The sequence below is a fragment of the Odocoileus virginianus genome, chromosome 5 (genome assembly GCF_023699985.2).
Source record: "Odocoileus virginianus isolate 20LAN1187 ecotype Illinois chromosome 5, Ovbor_1.2, whole genome shotgun sequence".
Taxonomy (NCBI): Eukaryota; Metazoa; Chordata; class Mammalia; order Artiodactyla; family Cervidae; genus Odocoileus; species Odocoileus virginianus.
In genome coordinates, this window is record NC_069678.1 from 10,641,786 (window position 1) to 10,652,287 (window position 10,502).

At 43.8% G+C, this 10,502-nt stretch overlaps 2 protein-coding genes, 1 non-coding gene and 1 pseudogene across 3 annotated transcripts; 3 read left to right on the top strand and 1 right to left on the bottom strand.

Annotated features, from left to right (window-relative positions):
* The first annotated feature begins 9 nt into the window (after positions 1-9).
* Positions 10-1,709, top strand: SNAPIN (SNAP associated protein). The gene is made up of 4 exons (XM_020890816.2): positions 10-193; positions 454-500; positions 730-848; positions 1,095-1,709. The coding sequence occupies exons 1-4, from the start codon at positions 51-53 to the stop codon at positions 1,194-1,196; spliced, it is 411 nt and encodes a 136-aa protein (XP_020746475.1). The 5' UTR covers positions 10-50; the 3' UTR covers positions 1,197-1,709.
* A 184-nt stretch (positions 1,710-1,893) lies between these two features.
* ILF2 (interleukin enhancer binding factor 2) lies at positions 1,894-8,603 on the bottom strand. The gene is made up of 14 exons (XM_020890814.2): positions 8,495-8,603; positions 7,735-7,794; positions 7,475-7,517; positions 7,017-7,121; positions 6,565-6,642; positions 6,153-6,255; positions 5,590-5,655; positions 5,005-5,121; positions 4,450-4,528; positions 3,577-3,664; positions 3,061-3,122; positions 2,868-2,982; positions 2,564-2,654; positions 1,894-2,421 (listed from the first exon to the last, which is right to left on the bottom strand). Exons 1-14 carry the CDS (start codon positions 8,497-8,499, stop codon positions 2,261-2,263), a joined length of 1,173 nt encoding a protein of 390 aa, XP_020746473.2. The 5' UTR covers positions 8,500-8,603; the 3' UTR covers positions 1,894-2,260.
* On the top strand, positions 3,451-3,592 carry LOC139035393 (U2 spliceosomal RNA; annotated as a pseudogene).
* Positions 8,604-8,830: 227 nt separating the features above from the next.
* Positions 8,831-8,902, top strand: TRNAM-CAU (transfer RNA methionine (anticodon CAU)). The gene has a single exon. It is a non-coding gene; the product is annotated as a tRNA-Met (tRNA).
* Positions 8,903-10,502: the final 1,600 nt, after the last annotated feature.

The following is a 10,502-nucleotide window of genomic DNA, read 5'->3' on the forward strand; positions in this document are numbered from 1 at the left end:
AAGTTCCCGGCGGCCTTCGCGGCGGGTTCCGGGCGTAAGGGCAGTTCGTGATGGCGGGGGCTGGTTCCGCCGCTGTGTCCGGTGCAGGGACGCCCGTGGCGGGGCCCGCAGGCCGCGACCTCTTCGCCGAGGGGCTCCTCGAGTTCCTGAGACCGGCTGTGCAGCAGCTTGACTCTCACGTCCACGCCGTCAGGTGCCCTGGAGGGCAGGTTGGGGCGGGGCCTCTCCTGGATTTGGCTTTTTAGGGGCGGGACCAAGAAAGGGCGGAGACAAGATGAGTTCGCTGGCTTTCTGGCGCGACTACAAGTGGGGAAACATTGGAAGCGGGGCGACTGGCGGGAGGGTGTGCAGGTGGAGGCAAAAGCTGGCTTCTCTAAGCACTTGGGAAACACACAGGGGAGGTTTTTGATTCCATTAACTGTCTGACCGTGTAGGCCTCGTACCTCTTTGCAGAGAGAGCCAAGTAGAGCTCCGGGAACAAATTGACAACCTAGCCACCGGTGAGTAAGCATCCCTGTATACCCTGGATCCTACAACTGACTTCAGTACCTTCTGTTTTGCTAACCTCTTGGGCTGGGTTTTTCTCACTTGCTTCTAGGGCTGCTGACTGACTCCTAAGTTTCTAGTGACAGTAGCCATTTGGTGAAGAGTGTTTTCCATAACATTTACTAGCTTACTTGTCCCAAGAACAAGGCCATTAGGTGTTTAGTTGCCTCTTTCATTTCCCAGAACTGTGCCGTATCAATGAGGATCAGAAAGTGGCCCTGGATCTCGACCCCTATGTGAAGAAGCTCCTTAATGCCCGACGACGAGTCGTCTTGGTCAATAACATCCTACAGAATGCCCAGGTAAAGGAATTTTCTGCCAACAATAATTCAAGGTACTTTCCGATTTTCAAAATGTGTCATGAAGTCCCCAACACAATGAAAGTCACCGTCATTTTTAGTCTTTGGGGAAAGGGAGTTGTCAACTAAAACTTAACTGTTCTTAACCTTGAGATGAAGCAAGCCTAAGATGTTTTCCAGCACCTAGTTGACAGGGAGCTCTAAATCCTTTGACAGGATAGTTATCTGATTCCAAATCTTGTTTTGTAGGAACGGCTGAGGCGGCTAAACCACAGCGTGGCCAAGGAAACAGCCCGAAGGAGAGCAATGTTGGATTCAGGAGTTTACCCCTCTGGTTCCCCAAGCAAGTAACAGGCCAGAAGATGGCCCGCGGCCACAGTGTAGCACGACTACTATTCCCCAGCTGCCTGTTTTCCTCCAGGATGCCCTGTAGGTGTTGGGGCATCAAAAAGGCAGCCCTGTGGTTTGTTTGAAACACTTCAAAGTCTTACCCATTTATGTGGGGCCCAAAGAAACCTGTGTACAGCAGGACTCAGGATCCCAAAGGATTTATTATGGCTCTTACTTCCAGGAATGAGTTGAGGCTTCTGCATTTTTTTTCTAAGCTGTGTCAAGGCCCACTTCCTGTACCATCTCTGAGCCTCATTAACAAGGGAGGGGCTTCCTGTTACATGCCAGGTTGTTGGACCTGGGCAGAATGTCCTCTGTGACTTCCAGTTTTCCTTTGTTTACACTAAGGATTGAGAGGAAAGGACAGGCAAAGTCAAGGTGAATGACCCATCTACTCCCTTTTGTTGACTGCACTGGCTTGACTACTGTAGGCAGTTACTAGAAATATTTCATTCAATAAATGCTTAAATGGTATTCCAGTTTACTTTGGTATATGGAAGTGTTCCAACAGTTTTCTACATTAATTCAAATATAGCTTCAAATTGAGATCTAGCATTAACAATGAAAAAAAACTCAAGTATCATTTTCAGTGAAGAGTACAGAAAGTAAATGGAAGCAAAATGATTGCCAGATGCCAAGGAAAAACAGTACCAAGAGCCCTACTAGGAAGTACTTTAATCTTTTTTCTTAGAAAAAAAAAAATCCAAACACTAACAGTTCACAACATTTCAACAACAAAGTACTGGCTTAGAGAGGTTTCAGGAGCTGGGGATTCTCTATAAGAAAAGTTGGTATCTTGCTTCACTGTAGATGGATGGCACAGGTCATAAACGGGAGACTTCTGATTACTAAGACACTTTCAGAACCCAGTGGAATGATACTTCCGTCTAGAGTCTTTCTTTAAAAATCTTCCTTCCTGTCTCCCTTACTTCCTCAGAAATGCCACCACACAAAGCCCAGTAGCAGTCAGCTTAGGCTCCAGTCTTCCCCCTGGGTAAGAAAGGGGGTGCTGAGAGAGGAGGAGGTCACTGCTGAGTCTCCATGCTTTCCTCTTCCTCTCCTTGAGGTGGCTCTTCTGTATTCTCCTCCTCTTCCTCTCCTTCCTTCTTCTCTGGTGGCTTCTCATAAGCCTTTTCTGAAGGTGTCACTATCACTCCATCCCAGGTAGATATTTCAGAAGCAAGATCTAGAAGAAAAGGTGACTTCAGACAAGTAGCCCAACATCCAAGTCATGACCTACACAGTGGACACATGAAGACCACTGAGTGGAGTTACTTTGTAGATCACAGAGTATCATTAAGAACCCCTGCCCCACAGTGGTCACTCACAGCTGGCATCACCCTCCTGGCCAAGGATCTTCCTAAAGCCACCATGTGAGAGGATTCGGACCAGAGTCTGAGCTGTGTAGCAGACCATATCCTGAGGGAGGGCAAAGTAAGAGTAAATTAGCAAGGAGAATCAAAATACCTTCTCATTTTCATGACAACTGAGATGAAGAAAACTTAATTTCAAAACCAAAATTTGTGAGAATCCCCAAATCTCTGACCACTAAGATCACATTTCCTTTGCTTTCTGACAAAGAATATTCAAGAGGGGAGCACAATGGACCATTTCAGAGCTGCACCAACATACCTGCTGTTCCAGAGTCATGACTGTGTGTACTCTGAAGTTGCCACTCTCACAGGGGTCTGTGATACCCACCGACCCTGGCAGGAACAGTCCTGCAGCCAGAATCTGCAGGCATCGTCTGAAACACAGAGAGGTATTAGAAGAACACACAAGACAACGTACAGTCAGACCCCAAACCCAGAGCAGCATGCTATACCTGTATGCCACGTTTAGGGCCAAAGGCTGTCTGGTGGGATTGTTCATCACGGCATAGTGTCCCTACAAGAAAATCTGGTAAGTGTGCCATAAAGTGGCAATTCTGTCTTCAAACAAATTAAAACTTTAAACCATCATGAAGAAAACTTTCATGTTCAAGAAGCAGTTTTGAAATGACTGCTCATTCAGTAATTTCTCTCTATTACCACATTAATGACAATAGTAATGAAAAAGATAAAGGAGCAGTAATAACTACCCATTTAACTGAATACTCCAAAAACCCAAGAAATAATCAACATTGAATCTATTGGATTACTTGTCCACTAATGAGCTTTTTTTTTTTTTGGTCCCCCCATTCCTCTAAGACTTCTTTTAATCTGTACCAAGTTTTATCGCTTCTCGGCCTTTTGGCTAAGATCAAGTGTAATCTGTTCCAAGTTTCATTTTATGGTAGGTTTCAGACTAACTGCTGATTCATATGGTGGATCAGGAATTCCAGTTAGCCTTCATTACTTACAAGTAGGTCAAGTATCCAAGGAGTGAGGGGCTCAAAGCCAGGAAAACGAATCCTCAGGTCCTTCAGCAGTCTGATGAGAACTTTAACTCTGAAGGTAAGAGGCACCAGGAATTAAAAGCAGTAACAGATCATGAAACAAATCAGAGAATATAACAAAAAGCAAACAGAAACAGACCTACAGATACAGAGAACAAGCTAGTGGTTACGAATGGGGAGAGAGAAGGGGAAGGGGCACAATAGGAGTCATGGGATTAAGAGGTACAAACTACTACGTATAAAATAAATGCTACAAGGATACACTGTACAAGACGGGCATTTTATAACCTTTAAAAATTAAAGCAATAAAATTTTACTTCCATACCTAAGGCACAGAGCTGAAGCTAGTGCCAGAATTATTCCCTTCTTTCCCTCAACCTAAGTTGTTTGAAGTGAAGTGAAAGTCACTCACTTGTGTCCGACTCTTTGTAACACCATGGACCATACAGTCCATGGAATTCTCCAGGCCAGAATACTGCAGTGGGTAGCCATTCCCTTCTCCAGGGGATCTTTCCCACCCAGGGATCAAACACTAGGTCTCCCACATTGCGGGTGGATTCTTTGCCAGCTGAGCGACCAGGGAAGACCAGGAATACTGGAGTGGGTAGCCTATCCCTTCTCCAGGGGATCTCCCCAACCTAGGAATTGAACTGGGGTCTCCTGCATTGCAGGTAGATTCTTTACTAGTTGAGCTACCAGGTACTTCAGGTAAAAAAAGTCAAAATCCAGGCAGAAAATCAGTCAAAAACTGTTGTCAGAGGAAGGTTGGGTTATCATGCTGTTCAATGTAGTTAGAAGGATTAGGATATATCTTCTTGCAAATAGGGAGGGACTCACGTGGACTGAGAAGCATTTTCCTCAAACCAGCGGGCATGTCGGATGGCTGCTAAGGCACTCTGTAACACCTTGATATCCACTAGAAGACAAGCATGACATCCACCAAGATGAAACATTCCGATTACTGAGCAAGCAATTTAATTCCACTGCCACGCTTCAAGAACTCAGGAGGAGAACAGGGTAATTTAGTAATTCCTTGAACCAATCCCCATGTCCTCAGATCAGCAAATCCCCAAATCACTGTTCCTTCCCTAAGCCAGATCTGGAAGCATGAGAGAGCTCCAATTTTCTCCAAAAGCCTACCCCCTCCATAAATATTTCCTCAGTCCTTTTTCTTAAGTCCTCAAACTGCTTTCTTGGCCTGGTGGTTTTTGACAATTAGCAAGCTGATAAAACTACTTCCAAATTACAAAGGAAGACAGCAAAGTTTGGGGGAAAACTTGGGTCCCCAAAAGGTCTCATGTGGAATAGCAACAAATGAAGTAAATTCAACAGCATTTGATACCATGTTTTGAATTTCCCCCAAATTTCACAGCAGTACAATAAAGGACTAACAGTGGAGTTCTGGGTCCAGTTTTCGGAGGTTTGGTGGCACTGTTGTAATGAGAATCTTCACTGTAGCATCAGAAGAGCTGATTTCAAAGCCAGTTTCATTGGTCAGCATGGTCAAAACTGAAACAAGAAAAATCAGAAGTTGCACTCATTTCCATTAGATGACCAAAGGTAAACCCAGGATGAGGGTAGGGGAACAGATATTTATTTATCTATTGATTTATCTAACAGATCTATTCATCTGTTATTGTTTATTTGTTATTTACTCAGCTACAGGATCTTAGTTCCCCAACCAGGGATCAAACCCATGCCCCCTGCACTGGTAGAACAGAATCTTAACAACTGGATCACTAGGGAAGTCCCAGGTTTTTAAAAACAGCAACAGTCCAGAGTCAGAATTGAGAATACAGAATTTTAAAAGTAAGGGAAATCAATTAGATTTTGAACACTGGTGCTCTCTGCTAGAAACTTCCCCAACATAAAACTGCACTCACTCTTCCTTCTAGCCCGACCTGACTTTGTTAAAATGTACTTATAAACCTGGCTTCTATGACCACTGTATTACATGTTCAGCAACAAACTCAGAACCTTCAGAAGGATCCTGTGCTCTTAGGCTCTCCACGACCTTGTTTCCTAGTGCAGCAACAGCTTCCACTAGATTGAGAGAGAAAAAGAGATAATAAAGATTATAATTATTTTAGTAGACTTTCTATATGTCTCAAAGCTACTCTGCACTCTGATTTCTGCGGAGCAAGGACAAGCAACTGAATACACACTTTTACAAGGGGAAGTTTGTAAAAACAGAGAAACTGAAGGCTCAGCAACACCGCCTCCTTTACACACACCTTTTTTCCACAGTAGGGATTTTTATCAGTGGGACTAATGCCATTTTGGCCTGGATAATTCTTTGTTTGGGGTTGGGAGGTAGGGTCCGTCTTGTCCATTGTAGGATGCTTAGCAGCAACCCTGGCCTCTACCAGAAGACATTAGCCTCAAACATCTCCAGACACTGCCAACTGTCCCCTGGGGAGCAAAGTCTGTCCTGCAGTAACTGGTCATACATTCTTTCACATACAGCACACATTTAGATCCCTATGCCTCAAATCCAACTGCTATGTTCTGCTGCTGTGGCCAGTGAGAGGCACACTCACATGTTGGCAAAATCTTTAGGATCACCACCAGGTCAGCCACATTGTGTCCTGTAGTCATCGTTCCCTTTTTATATGATCCGACTTGTCGGACTTCTTCAATTTGCTGTTGGAAAAGGGATTTAAGAAAGAAAAAACAAAACTTAGAAGTGAGAAGCTTATTACTTAGATTTGGAAGTAGCAGAGTTCAAATCATATCCCAAAACGAGCAATGAAAAGCCTGATTCATCACAGCTGATAGTCATGATGAATCTCGTCCCCAAGACCAGCACTACAAAGGAATTCACTGCCACTGTACTTTCCCATTCCAAGAGTGGCTTTGAATAAGCATCTGAAGAATTAAGCGACAGGAACCAAGGAAACTTTCACACTACCACGGCTTCCCTTTCCTAGGACTAAATCTTCAAAAACTCACCACTTCAAATGTCCCTGGAGCCACAATCAAATTGTCAATCACATTGTTTATTTTTGTCACCAGGGAAAGGATAGAGGCCTGAAAGATAGCAGGAAACAAAAACACCCTCAGGTGAAATACTAAGCAACTTTTCATCAAGTTTGACTATTTCCCCCAATTCCTTCAATAGGAGATGAATCAACACCTACACAGGATTCTGAGAACACCCTGACCCTCCCAGCCTTGAATATGCCAGAAGAGAAAACTTTCTGATCCCAAAGACAGACTCCCCAGTGATAATATGAATGCACATGTAATCTGTTTATACACTCACCCACAATGAAAAATTACCCACAATGAAAAATAATTAAACTTATGGAGTTCAGGCTCTGATAACAGTAACCTCACCAAGTGACTGTTTACTTCTCTAGCTTCCTTCATGAAATCTCAGGAAGAAAACCAACAGAATATACCTGTTCAGCAGAATTAGGAGCAAGGTCCTGATTCCTCTTCAACAAGGCCTCACTGAAGGAAGTTTCATCAGGTGCTGGCTTGACCCGGGGAAAAGCCATTTCACACTAGACAAGAAATAAACTACTATATACTACTTACCAAAAATAATATACAACAGATTTTTCTGTTGCCACAACACAAAAAAAGAGAATTCTAGAATACTTATGCTCTCACTACCCTTATATTAACAGATAAGGCAGTGATACAATTAACTGTTCAGACCAAAGATTATAATCATGTTACTGTCAACTGTAATGAAGGAACTATCTTCCCCACCCAGGTTACACTGTTTCTGTATGTAAAGCAACACAGATGACTCAAAACCTCCCTTTTTCTACTCCAACTACCATATGACTTCATTAACAGGGAAATGCCAGGTTCCAAGAAACAACAACTGAATAGTGGCCAAGGTACTCACCAAATAGAAGTCAAACGGAATATGTGGCACAAAGGGCCTGAACCTAAAAAGCAGAAAAACAATCCAGATTACTCACCACATAAATCAAATTGACTTCACATCATGGGGCCAAACTCATTTATCAAGAGAGCATGAGAAGAATACTTTTAAACTACAGCTGGATCTCAACAAGGCAGGTAAGATTACTCCACTCCAAACTCCTATTTAGATGACTGAAAAGGAAACTAACGGGCACAAAGATGCTAAAAACTGGCACTCACCCTCCTCCTGGGCCTCCTCTGGAACCAAAGCGCCCGCCACGACCTCGGCCTCTGTCACCCCTAGAAATGCATTATTAACACATTTTAACTTTGTCTTCACCTCGTTGAAGCAATCTCCTCGATACCGGCCATATGATTTCAAGTTAGCCTACCTCTATCGCTCTGCGCTTCCCTTTGGAAGCCAAAGGATCCCATTCTCACTTACACTTCTACACCTTCCAAATGTCCAGGCTCACTCCCCATGACTGAATAACTGAATCACATCAAATCACATTAAATACTGACGAGGCTCAGAGAGCCCTACAAGAAACACCCCATAACTGCCGGGTTCCGCCAACCCTAATACTTCGGAGACTAATGTGATTGCAGTAAATGTAGTAAAAGCATCTATCAGGCGTATCTGTATGTCAAGCGCCTGGCATTGAGGATGAATGAGACACGTTCCAGCCTTCTCAGTCCAAATAGGGGATGTGGAGGTGCTCCTCCTGGAACCTGAAGACACCCCCTCATCCGAACCCCCCCAGAGATCGAACAGTCGAAACCGCCTCCCGACTCCTGGGCCCCATCCCCCATCCCCGGCTAAGTTTCCCCGCCTCCACCGCCCCCGACCTCCCCCAACCTCTTAGACCCGGAGTTCCCAGGTTTCCGAGCAACCCCCAGGTACATGGCCCTTTCCAGTCCGCCGACTCCTTTCGGACCAACTTCCTAAAGTTTTCGGTCGAATACCTGAAACCTCTCCAAAGCACCCCACAGCCCTTACCTCATGGCGTCCTAGATCCCGAACAATGGAGGCCACACCAACCGCCCCTTTCCTCTGGGGACCCGAGAACTGGAGAGGCAGCTTGCCGGCGTGTCCCAACAAACTCCAGCGCGATTGGCTCCCGCCGTACTCCGCTGCCTGTGCCTATTGGTTTGTTTTGGCAAACCGGTTTATTGAGCCAATGAAAAGGGCCTGCTATGTCAGTAACTAGCCAATAAGAACGGGTTAGACATTAACGCCCTTTTGCAGACACTAGGGAGCGCTGTGTAAAGAAGTTAGGATGGCTGACATCTAGAGACCTTTCTATATGATTCTTGGGAGACCCGAGATCGGGGAAGCAGAGTGGCGCAGCGGAAGCGTGCTGGGCCCATAACCCAGAGGTCGATGGATCGAAACCATCCTCTGCTAGTGGTGTTTTTCTTTTTCTGCTGGGACAGTTTTTGTTTTAAATTTCTTCAGTAAATGTGACTACCGTAATCCTACTTTTTTCTCCCTCAAAAATGCAGACTTTAAAAGCTGTTTTTGCCATCAGCGAGTGAAATGGAAGAAGCAAGCGAAATCATGTAGGAAGGGATTTTAGGTGACTGTGAACACTACTTGTCTGGATGTGGTTCATAGAAGCTCTTGAGGCAGGAGAAACGGATATGAGTATGTATGTGTGTTGATTGACTCAGAGAGGGAAAGTACTGACGGTGAGGGACTAGAAGGGAAACTGAGACAGCCTTTGGAAAGAGAGCTCAGAAAAGGAGGGCAAGGGAAACGACAGGAGAGAAGGACCAGCCCCCTGCCATTTTTTGTCCAGTTTCCTCTCCTTTCTCCTTTCCTCATTCTACAGCCTCTCTGGCAGAGTCCACCTTTATGCAAAGTTTCACAGCCACGTATATGGATGTACTGTGGTTGCATTTACATCAATTCATATTACTATGTGCTTTTTGTCCTTCCTATAATCCTACTTATCCTCCTTGCCTCCTTTTGCATTGATTACTATTTATTATTCCTTCCCTCCTGTCAATTGAGAGTTCCCACTCTTTTTTCTACGTTTCTAGTGGTTACCCTAAAAATTATGACGCGCCTCCATGATTGTCAAAGTCTAACTTTATAAAATCTTTTCCCTCCCCGAGAAAAATGCAAGAATAATTTAATTCCGTTTACCACCATCACTCCCTCCAGAATTGTATATATTGTTGTGTAACTCCTTTAAGTATTATATTGGTGTATTATTTACTACAGCAGAATGCACAGACCTTAAGTCTACAGCTCGATTAATTGTGAGTAATATATTTTGCCCAGGTAACCACCACACAGATGAACATAAAACATTTTATCACCTCAAAAAATTCACTGATACTCCTTTGCCCTTCTCCTAGAGGCAATCACTATTCTAATTTCTATTATCAGAGATTACTTTTGCTGTTGTTCACATAAAAGGACTCACATCCTATGTACTCTTTTTCTGTCTAACTTCTTTTGCTTGACCCATTTAAAAATTCTTCTGAAGTTTTGCGTCTGTCAGCAATTTGTTCATTGCATAAATATTCCACAGTTTGTTTACCCATTCTCCTGTGTTGAATACAGGACCTCTGACTGGCTGAGACACAAGCTAATACATTTGGGTTGTTACCAGTTTGAAGCCTTTATGAATAAAGCTGCTACGACCATTTTTGTACAAGATTCTTGTGAGATGCAATTGTTCCTGTTGGGTAAGTGTAGGTGTATATGTTTACAGAATTTAAATTCCATATATATTTTCAATCCCATAGGACATTAATGCTTACTAAGACAATGCTCACTGAGATTTACCATTTTTAAAGCTCTTTATCCCTTCCTGTGTCCGCAACACTATGGAACAATACTCCTTCTTGAGAATTAGTGCCCTTCTGCCGGTGGCTAACTTTCTTGTTTTCAGCTTCTCTGAATACATCTTTATTTCACCTTTGTTCTTGAAGGACATTTTCTCTAGATATGTAATTCCAAACTGGAAGTCATTTTCTTTCAGCACATTTACAAT

Bases quoted from the DNA above. Each gene is read 5' to 3' on its own strand.
- SNAPIN (XM_020890816.2), top strand. From the start codon at position 51: ATGGCGGGGGCTGGTTCCGCCGCTGTGTCCGGTGCAGGGACGCCCGTG. The intron at 194-453 runs GTGCCCTGGAGG...ACCTCTTTGCAG, and splicing joins TCTCACGTCCACGCCGTCAG to AGAGAGCCAAGTAGAGCTCC. The intron at 849-1,094 runs GTAAAGGAATTT...CTTGTTTTGTAG, and splicing joins ACATCCTACAGAATGCCCAG to GAACGGCTGAGGCGGCTAAA.
- ILF2 (XM_020890814.2), bottom strand. The intron at 5,656-6,152 runs GTGAGTGTGCCT...CTCTCAATCTAG, and splicing joins CCTAAAGATTTTGCCAACAT to TGGAAGCTGTTGCTGCACTA. The intron at 2,983-3,060 runs GTATAGCATGCT...TCTGTGTTTCAG, and splicing joins GCCCTAAACGTGGCATACAG to ACGATGCCTGCAGATTCTGG.